At 43.1% G+C, this 15,151-nt stretch overlaps 1 protein-coding gene across 1 annotated transcript in view; it reads right to left on the reverse strand.

Annotated features, from left to right (window-relative positions):
- The window catches only part of LOC132399349 (uncharacterized), a 215,820-nt gene that overhangs the window by 160,636 nt on the left and 40,033 nt on the right, over positions 1–15,151 (reverse strand). Inside the window, exon 12 of the mRNA XM_059979603.1 lies at positions 1,176–1,335. Within this exon, the coding sequence (XP_059835586.1) occupies positions 1,176–1,335 (160 nt within the window). The remainder of the gene's footprint in view (positions 1–1,175; positions 1,336–15,151) is intronic.

Consider the following 15,151-nt stretch of genomic DNA (forward strand, 5'->3'; position numbering starts at 1 on the left):
ACCATCAGCCCCTGAAAACCAATCAATAGGCTTCAATATCTCCTTGTGCAACTAGATCCTTGATTTCCTCACTTGCAGACACCAGACAGTTCGGATTGGAAACAGCATCTGCTCCACGATCTCCAACAGCACAGGTGTACCACCTGGCTGTGTGCACAGCCCCCTGCTCTACTTGCTTTATAGTTATAACTCTGAGGATAAGTCCAGTTCTAATACCATATTTAAGTTTGCTGGACAATTCCACTGTTGGTGGTGATGAATCAGCTTACAGGAGGGAGACTGAAAATCTGGCTGAGTGGTGCCACAACAACAATCTCTCCTTCAACGTCAGTAAGACCAAAGAGCTGAACATGGACTTCAGGAGGAGGAAACCTGAGGTCCATGAGCCAGTCCTCAACAGGGAATCAGAGTTGGAGAGGGTCATTAGTTAGCAAAGTTTCGGCATGTCATGTAAAACTTCGACAAACTTCTATAGATGTGTAGTGGAGAGTATATTGACTGATTGTATCATGGCGTAGTATGAAAATATCAATGCCCTTGTATAGGAAACCCTACAAAAAGTAGTGGATATGGCCCAGCCCATCGTGGGTAAAGCCCTCCCCACCACTGAGCAGTGGTGTCGCCGGAAATCAGCATCCATCAAGGACCTCCACCAATCAGGCCATGCTCTTTTCTTGCTGCAGCCATCAGAAAGGTGGTACAGGAGCCTCAGGACCTGCAGCACAGGTTCAGGATCAGCTATTATCTCTCAACCATCAGCCTTTTGAAACAGAGCGGTTAACTTCACTCAGCCCATCACCAAACTATTCCCACACCCTATTGAATCACTTAAAAGGACTTTTCATCTCATGCTCTCAATATTCATTGCTTATTTATTTTTATTGTTATGTTTTCTCTTTCTTTTTTGCATGGTTCTTTTTTTTGCAGGTTGGTTGTTTCTCCATTCTGTTGGGGATGAGTCTTTCACAGATACTGTTAAAGTTTCTTGTATTCGCTGTGATTATGCACAAGAGAATTAATCTCTGGGTTATATATGGTGACAGATGATAATAAATTAACTTTGAACATTGTTAAGTAAATTATTATGAATTTAGTTCTACTGATCTTGATTACTCATATCACTTACACAAAATTTTAAGAATTCAATACATTTGAAGTTACACAGCCCAGCTCACCAACTATTGTTATCATCTTCTTTGGATGAACAATTTTGGCTAATAGCTTCCGTTTGGGGTAGTTCATTTGAAAATCGATGGATATGTCCCTTTTGACTTCTGACTGTGGAGTTCCCATATAAAAGTGTAGTATAGCCTCAGCTGGAAACCAGGTGTTCTTCTGGAAAAGAAGAGTAATTTGTTAAATCATTGGAGTGTTTTGTTTGTTTAGCCGATACCTGGGAGAATGAGAAAAAGCACAAGTGTTAATAGTGGTTATTTTTGAGTTGGTTCAGTACTAATAATTTTTCAGCAAAATATCCCCCAAATATTATATAATTTGCCATTATTTTTGAATGTTATTTAAATTCAGGCCATGTTTACAGGATCTAAAAATTACAAATTAGCGTAACATAAAGACCAGTGCATTAGGAAATATTGCCAAATAAAAACAGAAAATGCTGGAGGAACTCAGCAGGTCAGGCAATGTCAATGGAAATGAATAAACAATCGTCATTTTGAGCTGAGACCCTTCATCAGGGCAGGAAAGGAAGGGGGAAGATGTCACAATAAGGTGGTGGGGGAGGGGAAAAAGGACAAGCTAGAAATCGATAGGTGAAGCCAAATGGATGGGAGAAGAGGGATGAAATAAGAAGCTGGAATGTGATAGGTAGAAGGATAGGCAAAGGGCTGGAGAAGAAGGAACCTGATAGGAGGGGAGGGGAGGAGAGGAGAGGGGACCATGGGAGAACGGGAAAGAAGGAGGTGATAGGCGAGTGAGGAGAAGAGGTAAGAGGCCAGACTGGGGAATTGAAAAGGAGATTCAACATATCATGTAGTACTCGAGACAAACAATAGAACGTACTGGTTGAGAGAATTTCTCACAATCATCTCTGTAAAACAGGTACCAATAGGAATTTCATATCCGAATGAGAAACTGTCAACTCAGAGAAACTGGCAAATTATTCAAAGTAAAACATAACAAGATGTGAGTAATTACAAGCATCGAACAAACTAGCACAGCTGCATAACAACCATAAAAAAAATAGAAAATAATAAGCAATTTTACTGTGTTTTGAATCGGGCAGCTTTTGTCGTCCTTCACTACTAGCAATCTGACTTGAATACATGTCAGTCATTCCACAACATGCTTCCAGCTCCCTGTCAAGGATTTCAGTTTGCCATTTTGAAAGCATAATCATGTTTGAGGTGATGGGCAGTTACAACACCAGCAAATAGGCATGTTAATGTCTTGCCTGGTGTCAGTTTTACTCGCCAGCTGCTCAGCCTCCTTACGCTCACTGCATAAGGAGTGTGAACACACGTAGCCAGGAGTGAAATACAGTGTGCGGCAATACCCACCATCAGGAGGGAACTGGGGAATTCGGTTATTTCCCAAACTATTAGCTTATTTTATAAAGTCAGTGAGCCACAAGTTTCAGCCAGTTTCTAGCCAAGTGATAAAATAAACTGGAACATGAATTATTTCTCTGATGTTCGAGCAGGCTGGAAAACATGCTAATTCATTACATGAAAGCAGTTCAAATGGAAAGATATTGGGAACAAGAATGCCGAGAACTTCCTAAGGCAATCCAGAAATGGGCAGACAAGATAAACATTTTTATTAAACTCTCCATCATCAGGAAAAGCATTTTCATATACTGTAATCACATAAGAGATGGAGGGGGTGGAACTCAACTTTGGGTGATGGAAACATGTCTGCTACTCTGCCTGATGTTCCTTCCTTTAACTCTAAGAGTGCTCTGTCGTAGATGGGCTCACCTTACTGTTTTCAGAACAATTTAGAAGTTAAATTGAATAGCTCAAGAAAGGTGGTTAAGTAAATGCCAACTTCCTTCATGGTCATTTCATTTCTGCTCCCAGCCAACACCAACTGCACACTGTTCATCAGTAGGAGACCAACCCTGGATCAATAGTTCCGTGTGAGCAGCACTTACAGCGTGACATTGAGCTTACAATGCTGGAGATGAAATGGAGCTCAAGAAAACCAGCTATGATCTGCGCAAAGCTATCGAGGCTGCGAACCAACAAAATAGGGAGAAGATTGAGTCAAGATTCACAACAAATAGCACACGTGATTTGTGGTGTGGGCTGCATACCACCGCAGACTTCAAAGCCAAATGTTATGGTGCCGCCAACATCATGGCCTCTCTCCCAGATGAGCTTAATTGCTTTTACCCTCAGTTCGATGTCGCTAACTCTGAGCCTCCGAGGAAAGCCACCGCTACAACCTGCAACCTGGTCATCTCTGAGGCTGAGGTACGCAGATGTTTCCAACAAATGGCTGTGAGACCGGACAGTATCCCAGGGAGGGTACTCAGGATGTGCGCAGCACAACTGGCAGGTGTGTTTACAGACATTTTTGATCTCTCCCCCTCCCAGTGTACAGTGCCCTCCTGCTTCAAATTATCCACCATTGTCACTGTACCAAAAAAGACCAAGGTAACTTGTCTGAATGACTGGCGTCCTGTTGCACTCACCTCAATAGTAAGCAAGTGCTTTAAGAGGCTGGTCAAGGATCACATCTGCAGCTTGCTACCACCCAAGCTGGACCCCTACAACTCGCCTATCGACACAAGCAATTCACAGATGACACAATAGCCACTGCTTTACATTTCATCCTTACACATCTGGAGAAGGTTGCTTGTGTGAGAATGCTATTCTTGGACTACAGTTCAGCATTTAACACCATAATTACATCCAGGCTCAACAAGAAGCTCAGAGATCTCGGCCTTGATCCTGCCTTGTGCAACTGGATCCTGGACTTCCTGTCAGATTGCCGGCAGGTTGTAATAGTGGGCTCTCTCACCTCCAACCCTCTGACTCTCAGTACAGGAGCCCCTCAGGGCTGCGTACTGAGTCCCCTCCTTTACTCCCTGTGTACCCATGACTGTGTTGCCACCCAAAGCTACAATTTACTAATTAAATTTGCCAATGACACTACATTGATTGACCTCATCTCAAACAATAACAAGGTGGCCTACAGGGAAGAAGTCATCTCTCTGACACTCTGGTGTCAAGGAAACAACCTCTCTCTTCCTCAATGTCGCAAAAACAAAGGAGCTGGTTGTGGATTACAGGAGGAATGGAGATGGGCTAACCCCTATTGAGGGGGTTAAACAATGGATTTGGGGTTGAAGGGGCAAACAGTTTCAAGTTCCTCAGTATCCACATCAATTGACACACAGATATCCACACAGATTGACATTAGGAAAGAAACTGTGATGAGTAGACTGGTAGGACTGAAGGCTAATAAATCCCCGGGTCCAGATGGTCTGCATCCGAGGGTTCTAAAAGAGGTGGCTCAGGAAATTGCGGATGCATTGGTAATCATTTTCCAATGTTTCTTAGATTCAGGATCAGTTCCTGAAGATTGGAGAGTGGCTAATGTTGTCCCACTTTTCAAGAAGGGAGGGAAGGAGAAAACAGAGAACTATCACCCTGTTAGCCTAACGTCAGTCGTGGGGAAGATGCTTGAGTCCATTATTAAGGACGAAATAGTGGCACATCTAGATGGCAGAAATAGGATTAGGCCGAGCCAGCATGGATTTACCAAGGGCAAATCATGCTTGACTAATCTGTTGGAGTTTTTTGAGGGTGTAACAAGGATGTTAGATGAGGGTAAGCCAGTAGATGTTGTGTACCTAGATTTTCAGAAGGCATTCGATAAGGTGCCACATAGGAGATTGGTGAGTAAAATCAGAGCTCATGGCATTGGGGGCAGGGTTTCAACATGGATAGAAAACTGGTTGGCAGATAGAAAGCAAAGGGTAGCAGTGAATGGGTGTTTCTCAGACTGGCTGGAGGTGACTAGTGGGGTACCACAGGGCTCTGTATTGGGACCACAGCTCTTTACGATTTATGTCAATGATTTAGATGAGGGCATTGAAAACTATATCAGCAAGTTTGCTGACGATACTAAACTGGGTGGCAGTGTGACATGCGAAGAGGACGTTAGGAGAATACAGGGAGACTTGGATAGGCTGAGTGAGTGGGCAGATACTTGGCAGATGTCATTCAATGTGAATAAATGTGAAGTTATCCACTTTGGAAGCTGGAACAAGAGGGCAGAGTATTGTCTGAACGGTGTCGAGTTAGGTAAGGGAGAAATGCAAAGAGACCTAGGAGTCCTAGTTCACCAGTCAATGAAGGTGAATGAGCAAGTGCAACAGGCAGTGAAGAGGGCAAATGGAATGTTGGCCTTTGTTACAAGGGGAATTGAATACAAGAGCAAGGATGTTCTTTTGCATTTGTACAGGGCCCTGGTGAGACCACACCTGGAATATTGTGTACAGTTTTGGTCTCCAGGTTTAAGGAAGGACATTCTGGCAATTGAGGAAGTGCAGCGTAGATTCACTAGGTTGATTCCTGGGATGGCAGGGCTGTCTTACGCAGAGAGATTGGAGAGATTGGGCTTGTACACGCTGGAATTGAGGAGATTGAGAGGGGATCTGATTGAAACGTTTAAGATAATTAAAGGATTTGATAGGATTGAGGCAGGAAATATGTTCCAGATGTTGGGAGAGTCCAGTACCAGAGGGCATGGATTGAGAATAAGAGGTCAGTTATTTAAAACAGAGTTGAGGAAGAGCTTCTTCTCCCAGAGAGTTGTGGAGGTGTGGAATGCACTGCCTCGGAAGACAGTGGAGGCCAATTCTCTGGATGCTTTCAAGAAGGAGCTGGATAGATATCTGATGGATAGGGGAATCAAGGGATATGGGGACAAGGCAGGGACTGGGTATTGATAGTGAATGATCAGCCATGATTTCAGAATGGCGGTGCAGACTCGAGGGGCCGAACGGTCTACTTCTGCACCTGTTGTCTATTGTCTATAACAAGGACCACACGTGGTCTAGACACACCAGCCGTGTGGTGAAAAAGGCACAACAGTGCCTCTTACACCTCAGATGGCTGAGGAAGTTTGATGTGGGCCCCCAGATCCAAAGAACTTTCTTCAGGGGCACAACTGAGAGCATCTTGACTGGCTGCATCACTGCCTGGTATGGGAACTGTAATTCCTGCAATCACAGGACTCTGCAGAGAGGTGCGGACAGCCCAGCGAATTTGTAGTTGTGAACTTCCCATGATTCAGGATATTTACAAAGACAGGTGTGAGAAAAGGATCCATAGGGTCATTGGGGACCCAAGCCATCCCAACCACAATCTATTCCAGCTGCTACCATCTGGGAAACGGTACCACAGCATAAAAGCCAGGACCAACAGGCTCCGGGACAGCTTCCTCCACCAGGCCATCAGGCTGATGAACTCACGCTGATTTGAGTGCACTCTATATGACATTGACTGTTCTGTTTATTATAAATTACTATGACTGCGCATTTAGATGGAGATGTAATGCAAAGATGTTTACTCCTCATGTAAGAAAGAAAGTCACTTTATTTCAGTTCAATATTGTGAGTGGACACCACCAGCTGAAGCTAGCCCACATCTCCTAACTGCACTTGCCGTGAGGTCAGTGAAGTGAAAGGTAGTGCTGGCTGGAGGTGAAGATGAACAAGGATGCAGTGAATAACGGTAGAATGGCGGAGAATGTAGACATTTCTTAAGCTTGCAGGAGGAGGTAGGAATTTGGGATGTCAGGCACCTGCCCTCCAATTAGGGACATTAAAGGCAGGGCACCAGATACATGTGAAAATCAATGCCACATGCTGTGGGGACTCAAGACTTCACACTCCTGGTTCAGGTCAGTGAATGCAACTGCAGATCCCAAATCCTTCCAACAGCGCCACCAGCCTGCCCCAAACCTGTCACATCCCCTTCCCCGCCTTCCAACAATGTCAATCGAATTGGCTTCATGCACGTCACAGCATACACCTTTATCATTAGAGTTGTGTTTCCTGACAGATTTCATGATGATCAGCGAGATGCTTCTCTTTCTTTTTAGGACAACAAAGTGTTTATCCAGTGCCAGGAAGTAACCAGAAAAGACAGGACGTCACTGTAGGTCTGAACTCCCAGAGAGAAGATGGTTCTGGCCATTAGTGGAGTGACAATTGCTGAACTCCAGGGCAAAGGAGGGAATGAGTTGGTTTAGGGCCAGGCCATCCTCACACCCGATCCTCTATTTCATATCACCTTTCTATCTTAACCATTTTGGTGTCACTCAGTAAGCGGCTCATAATCCTCCCACCACACTGCCCAGAGACCGACGAGTCACAGAGACACAACACAGCCAAAGTCCCTTCCACCTACTGAGCCTGTCAGGGCGTATTCTGGATTTATGGACTATAGCAAATATTAACTTCAACAGCAACCTGTCTTCAAATCTGAATGCCAATTGTAAATTGAATTTAAAATGCTGCTCAGAACAATGATCTTCCTGGAGCTGCAGATTGGGGTGACTGCAAACCAGGGAACAACTCCTTGACCTGAGATGTCTGCATATGTATGAATGCAGCTCAGAGACAGCGGTGATTAACATTCAATCTAGGATGTTTGGAGTGTTGGTGTAAAGATCTAGGTGTTTGAGCATTATATGTAACTCAGAGGAAGTTCTATAAAATGCATTGTAACTGTAGAATTATCTTGTTTGATCTTTAGCATATAATAGTGATCCAATGTTGGGTCAGGGAGTCTCTTCTCAGAGTGTCTCCAGTATGATGCTTGCTGTGCTGAATAAAGATCTCTATATCACTGGCTTCAATATTCTCTCCGGTGACTACGTTCACAGTCACATCAAAGCCCATGGAGACCACAAGCATCCATGTTTCACATTAATCCCAGCCAAACCTATCTGATTCTTCCAACATTCCCATCGACTCCTCCTAGATTCTGCCACTCACCTACACAATAGGGGTGATGTACAGTTGCCAATTAACCTACCAGCTTGCACGTCTTTGGGATGAGAGAGGAAACTGGAGCACCCAGAAGGGTCCAGGCCTAGATCTGCTCCATGTCTTTCTCCACGGCTGACTGCAGTCTCCTCCACTGACACTTAGCAGCTGTCATATCTGCTATGTGGTGATCACTGGAACAGAACCAGGCTTGGCCAAGACACAAAGGAGTTGGCTTTTAAGAAAATGCACACAGATGACAGGCTGTGTTTTGAACATGGCCTGACCTACATTATAATTTAATTTCTGCACTTTGTGGCAGCTTAAGTTTAGGATTGTGGCCAAGCAGACACTGACATAGTTTCAGAGAGGTACAAGGCTAGTGGCAGAAGATTAACAAAATGATACAGAGGTGCAGCTAGTAGCACCGGTGGCCAAATTCAATCCTGACCGTAAGTTCTGTTTGTATGAGGTTTGCCGTTATCACTTTCACTGTGCATGTCTTCATTCGGTATTCCAGACAACTTCTGCATCTCAAATCCCTGTGGGTTCGTCAGTTAACTTGTCACTAAATCCTCCCTAGCGGTGGGTGCTACAAACTTGGAAGAATTGACAGGAATGTGAGGAAATCAGGTTTTAGGGGAAATTAACAAAGGGAATTGGATGTTCTGTGAGCTGAAATAAACCTCAATGAGTTGAATGATTTCCTGGTATGTTGTGAGGAAGGATGGAAACAAAAATATCACCAGTTTTAGTCTAAGAGGAGCCAGATGTGAAACAAGCTTGTTACTGGAATCATTCTGATGGCCAGTGGTACTTTTTTTCCTGACCTTCTCTGATGTTGCAATTCCAGTTGTAACAGGCTGTGTCAGTGAAGACATGGAGATATCCCATATTTTGATCATTGAACAATCTGAGTAGACATGACCTCCTCCCCCTCACTCTTCCTGCATCTTGCCCTCCTACATGCCCACTGCTCAGTCCGCCAGCTGTGTTGTACTATACAGAGTTTCTTCCCATAATCTGCAAATATTAGCCCAGTGAAAACTCTTTCAGGCTTTCATAATTTTCCATAGCTGAGAGCTAACAATAAAATAAATATACTATCAAAGCTCTAGTTTGATTGGCTTTTTATTCTATTCAGTGGGAATAAGAGATTAAAAATGAATTCACTCAAAATAATGTTTAGATAATTTATCAGTCAGTTGTCAACAACGTCCAGCTTCTACAGATTTTTGACTTTTTTTTCTGTTTGAATTTTGTTTGGCTCCAGCTACTGTTTTCTGTGCAATTTAATAAGCTGGCAATTTAAAATTAAATCATCTCTCTGGGTTATTTAAAGAGAGGCTGTGTGTAGCCATAGATTTGTGGCTGTGGTGTACCTGATGAAACATTTTTGAAGTGGAGCCTGGAATTATTGGATACTCATTCCTGATCACAATTCCCAGGAGCAGAGGCTCAGTTCCCAGCCCATGAATGAATCTTGAGCAATAGTATTTCAATTCCATCTTTACTACAATATTTTGTTCAGACCCTTGTCTTACTTTCACATATTCATTCAACAATAGAAAAAGCCATTTGGCCCATTAAAACTATGTCAGCTCAGAGAACAATCCCATTCCCCCAACTATTTTCCTGTAGCCTATTGTTTCCCTATTCTCTAACAATCCTACCACTGACCTACACAGAAGGGATAATTTTCAATGGCAATTAACATATGAACTCACAAGCCTAGATGAAAGGTGATACAGAGATCCAACTTGTGATGCACTGGGACACATCATCAGTGATGCAACCTGAGGTCCACTGGGTGCTTTGGGTCTTTCAACATCAGGCATCCTTGCCTGGGTGTCCCGGCCAGGGTTGATCAGGCCCTGGCTTGTGTCCCAACAGCAATGATTCACAGGTCACACCTCTTGATCCAAAGCCAATCTGGAGGCTCGCTCAGCAGCCTCTGTGGTGGTCCTGGTGGCTCTTTTCTGTGTAGCCGCTGTAGTGTGACGGAGGGAGTAGGTTCTGCACAGCAAGCAGCCAGCAAAACCAATACACCCCACCTGGACAGGCTCACCTCATACTCTCCAGTGTCTCTAGCACTGCTCCACCAACTCTTAGCATTTGGTTTCTTACACTCAAACACCTCCTCAACCTGGTCTTCCCAAGGAACTGTCCATTCTACCATGACCCCCTGCTTTGAGGTTTCTGATAGAATGACAATGTCAGGCCTCAGGGATGATGGTGTGATGAACTCAGGGAAATTTAACTGTTTGCCAAGATCGACTTCCAGTTGCCAGTCAGACGCCGTGACGAGCAAGCCTGCTGATGACTTGGGCTGAGGCTGTGGTTGGTCAGAGTACCCAGGGGGAAAAGTCACGTGGTCACAAGGAGAAGGTGCATACTCCACGCAAACAGCAATTATAATGGAACCCAGGTGTTTGGCTCTCTCCCATCCTGCAGTTGTCCAAGAGGTTATTGGAATATCTGCAGCACCTACATTTCCTCCACTCTTGTCTCTGTGACACTGATAACGAAGTGTGAATAACTGGCTGCTCGTGGGGAACAGAGATGCATCAGTGAACCTTTGCTGATTCAAATAGATCCAAGTAAGCACTCTGGATTTATAAAATAATGAGAGGCTTAGTAGAATAGATAGAGTCTCTCTCCTGGGGTATAAACATTAAATACTAGAGGGCACAGATTTAATGGAGTCACTGCAGTGAAAACTCAGAAAGTAGACACACTGCTCCATCTTTGTCCAGCCAACTCAGTCTACTGGTACGGAGGTCATTGATAATTTTGATTCTGGTAAATATCTAACAGTCTGGTTTACCTGCCTATTCGATCATATTTATTCATAAGCATCAGTAAGTCTGGAAAGTATGGTCCACTGTCTTCAAGTTATGGGCAATAATCATTCTTTTTATGTAAAAATTCTGAAGAAGTCTCTTCGACCATTCAGCGGACAGAACATTCTACACTTGAATCATTTGCTTAATTTGAATAGCCTTCACCATAGCAACGTACATGCAAAGCTTAAGTTACAGTTTGATTGATCTCAACATTTTCCCCGTAAACTCCAGAAAGGCAAAGGGTATACATGCATTTCCTATGAAAATAATGCCCAAAGTTAAGTCTTCAATTATTCCTTTTGCTTCTCTTTCACATTTTGTCAGCTGTGCAGACTGCCCCACAGTTATGAAAGCTCAGTTTCCCGACCTTCCTACACATGAATAAGCTGCCACAATATTAAGTTCAGAAGTCCAAATTATAAAAACTAGCCTCCCCTCTTTTGAACTCTCTCTCTTTTCTTTCAGGAATTGTTTTTTTAAAAAATCAATCTTATCTGCTTTGATGCCAATCAGTAAAATATGTTTACCATATTGACTTCAGGTCATCTGCAAATATAGATCTGTATACCACTCAGAAACTTGTACTATCAAGAAACTAGTTATTGGAATTCTTCATTTTATTAAATGGTAACTTAAACAATGAAATGCGTCTGACAACAGAGAGCCCAGTTTGACTGGAGTAGGACCATAGATCCACTTTAATTTCAATGCCATTCTGTTTTCTTCTCCGCATCAGAGAGAACATTCCTAAATTGGCAGTAACTCAATAACCAAATAATATCAATACTCAAAGTGAGTTAATAAGCTGCAATCTCATTAGAAAACCACAGGGGATTATTTTTGACCATCAAGAAGTAGCATTTGTCCATTTATAAGACTACTTTACAATATTGAACAGTATTCTCATGGTCTGCAAGTTGCCTGCTGTGATCTTTTGTAATATCATTAGAAAATAATTGTGGTGTTTATGATGGCCCTGATTTTAACTACCTCCACCTTTTGAAAATGGATGAGGAAATTACTTGAATAATAACGTGTGTTATTGACACATGCCAAGGAGTTATACATCATGGATGCAGGTCCCTCAGCCCAACCCATTCATGCTGACCAAAGTACCTTTCTGAGCTAGTCTCATTTGCCTGTGTTTGACCTGTAACCTTTCCTGTCCAGGTATCTGTCTAAATGTCTTTTAAGCAGAATGGTACCCATCTCTACCACTTCCTCTGGCACCACATTCCCTTTTTCTCAGCTTCGATTTCCTTTCTGTCATTCCCCTATTAACTGGGTCAGAAAGAGATTAGCAATTAAGTACAGCAGTAGGATCTTTTTATAGTTTGAAAGTCGAGTTAAAAGATGCTGTTATGGGGGAATCAAAGTGTGAGGGCCTGGTTTGAAGGAGGGAGGAAACATGAAAATGGTGAGGTGGAGCGTTGGCTGTTGACTCAAAATTCAAAATTTTAATGTACATAGGACAAACAACTAATTTTTAATCTTTAATCTCTTAAGAATGATGGGGGCAGGGCCTGCCTCTGAGCAGTGGTGGGTGTAAAATATATATTAATGCTTGCCGGTTGTTTTGACTCTGTGGGTTACGTACTGAACGTAATGTGATAGGAATTCTGGGCTGATGACTTACAGGTAAAAATAATCAGCTGCACATTTGTTCCTCACCTTCCATCTCTCGTGTGTGTTATTCATGGCCACCCAGCTCCCCTGTATCATAAACACAACATCTGCCAACAAGGTGACATGTCCTCATGCGATATTTACTGTCTTGTTCCCTTTGGCAAAAGAAGTCTGCGGGAGGAAATGGTGAAGTACCTCTATGTAGAGTGGATGAGCGAAAAGGAAATGGCCGCAGAAAGCGTGGTGAGTGAACGAGAACAGGATAATTAATTAAAGCAACTAAGAGAGGAAGCGAGGGACAGATAAGACTAGTCAACTTTTCTGGAATGTGATTGTATTTGAAAATGGTGACAACGTTTGGAAGAATGGGGCTTTACAATGAAACAATGCAATGTAGTTCATATATTGAAAGATTTGAATATTTGCATTGGTGACTCAAATTTCAGATGATATACATTTTCCAACTTTTATGACTGTGAAGGGTGTAAAAATGTTTAATTTATTGCGCAGACTAGTGCAACCTGCGAAGCCTGGCGATAAGCCATATGAGGAGATAGTTAAAGTCTTAAAGGATCACTCACTTATACCTTTGATTATTGCTGAGAGGAATGGATTTCATAAAAGGAGAGTCTATTTCACAGTTTGTTGGGGTGCTGAAGCAATTGTCTGAATACTATGATCCTGGGCAGTTGTTGAAATGTCACATAACATGAAAGACTCACATGCAGGGCCGGGGCCCCTGGGCTGGAGGCCCATTTGGGCCCGTGCCAACACCGTAAAATGCTGTTGCACCAAGCAAAAAAAAGGCAAGAAGAAGAGCAAAGGTAGTACTGGTCTAAATATCAAAACTGTGGACCAAGGCACTGGTTTAGTACAATACGTAGGCTATAAACTTACAGGCCTTAAGAGGGAGCACAGAGAGTAATGCAGATTCTTAGCTTGAAGGACTTCATCTAAAGCACTCAAAAATGTACCAGCTTAGTTGGCTTAGTAAAGTTATGAGGGAGACGAAGTATGATGCACCCAATCTTAAATTTTTATTTAGTTATTGCTGCACATACCATAGGCTTTATTTCTCAAACAATGCCAAAGCATTTTTATCTAGGTATTTTTCTCAACCGTGAGTTCGGAGAAAGTAAAATGGAAATGAGCGACAAAAAGGCCAAGAGAGATGGCACTATGGCAAACTAGGAAACTTGACAATACTCCAACAATCTTTTTGAAAAATGAGATCTAGCACATACTAACCTATTGCTGTTTGGCTTGCAGAGTAAAGACCACTTATTACTTACTAGTTTGTAAACAGTCAACTATTAGCCTATCGCCACAAATACAGGAACAGCACTGACACACAAGACTAGATATTTACGAAGTCAGATGCTTGTTTTTCAAAATTAAAGCCTAGTTCTTCTGGATTTCTTCGCAGCAAAGTCCTTGATCAGATCACTAAAATCCAGTTTCCAAACAAGATCACTTTCAAGTGACATCAGAGTAAAGTGATTCAGCCTGTCCTGTCCCACTGTGGATCTGAGCCTATTCTTCACTAGCTTGAGCTTGGAGAAAGATCACTCACCACTTGCATTTGTGACAGGGAGCATCAGGTAAAGCCTCAAAGCAATGCTTACATTTGGGAAGACGACCTGCAAGGTTTTTTTTCTCTGAGGAAGCATAAAAGCTCTGTTGCGGATGAAATATCTTTGCCACTTACAAATTCCCTGAAATGGACAATCTCCTCCACAAAGTCCAACTCCAGGTCAGCCTTCAAAAATCGGGTCAAACTCACTTATTACCTCTAGAATGCCTGTGTAGTTGCCGTTATCGGGCCTGTCAAATATGTCACTGGAGCCTCGGATAGCCAGTTGCCTCTCGACCAGAAACTTCACAACCGCCACCACCCTTCTCAATACGTCGGTGCAGTAGGCACACTCTGACTCAAACTGTTTTTGCAGTTCTGTATCTATTCTTCCACTGTCAGATGCTAGTGTGACATAGGTCAGGGTCGTTTTCCTGTGGCGTTCGCTATTTTCACGCTCTCCTATGCGCTCAGCGGCATCTTTCCAGTCGCTAAAGCCAGTTTTGCAGACGGACTGACAGTTACTATCACTGAAGATGCGACAAAACACACAGCTGGTGGGAGGGGAATATTCAGAGCCATTGCCCTGATATGTATTCACCATTCACGAGCTTGCGTTTGAAGTGAAATTTAGAGGAAAAAACGTCTCTGCTGTTTGTATACATGTACCTAAGCTTTTGATATCCAAATCCTTATTCTGGCAGGACTCCAGCCCTTTCTTAGCCCAGTATGCTTGGATGGAATCATCTAACGTTTCCTTTCCCCAGCATGCTGGATCAGTGCTGTAAGGATCCTCAGTAGCGGTAATGTTAACATTAATGGCGGCCCGACTTGGTTGTTCAGTGGTCTCTGTGGTCGGGAATCAGTCATGCTCTCTGCCTCTTCAATGTTAGCTGCTGACTGTGGCAAGGACGGTGGTCCTGTGCTAACGCTGGTGCTAGCACTAGCTGTTGAACAAGTCTCCATTTGCCCACCGGTATCAGACTGTGACAAGAGCGATGGTACTGTTGCACCATCGAGATCAGGTTTAAAAAATTCTGTCAATTTCAATATCTTTTTTAATGCTTCTTTCTCACGGTCCTCTTTTTCTTGTTACTTTTTTTCTTTTCTGTGCTCCACTCTCGTACTGTTTCTTGTCCG

The sequence above is a fragment of the Hypanus sabinus genome, chromosome 9 (assembly GCF_030144855.1).
Source record: "Hypanus sabinus isolate sHypSab1 chromosome 9, sHypSab1.hap1, whole genome shotgun sequence".
Classification (NCBI taxonomy): domain Eukaryota; kingdom Metazoa; phylum Chordata; class Chondrichthyes; order Myliobatiformes; family Dasyatidae; genus Hypanus; species Hypanus sabinus.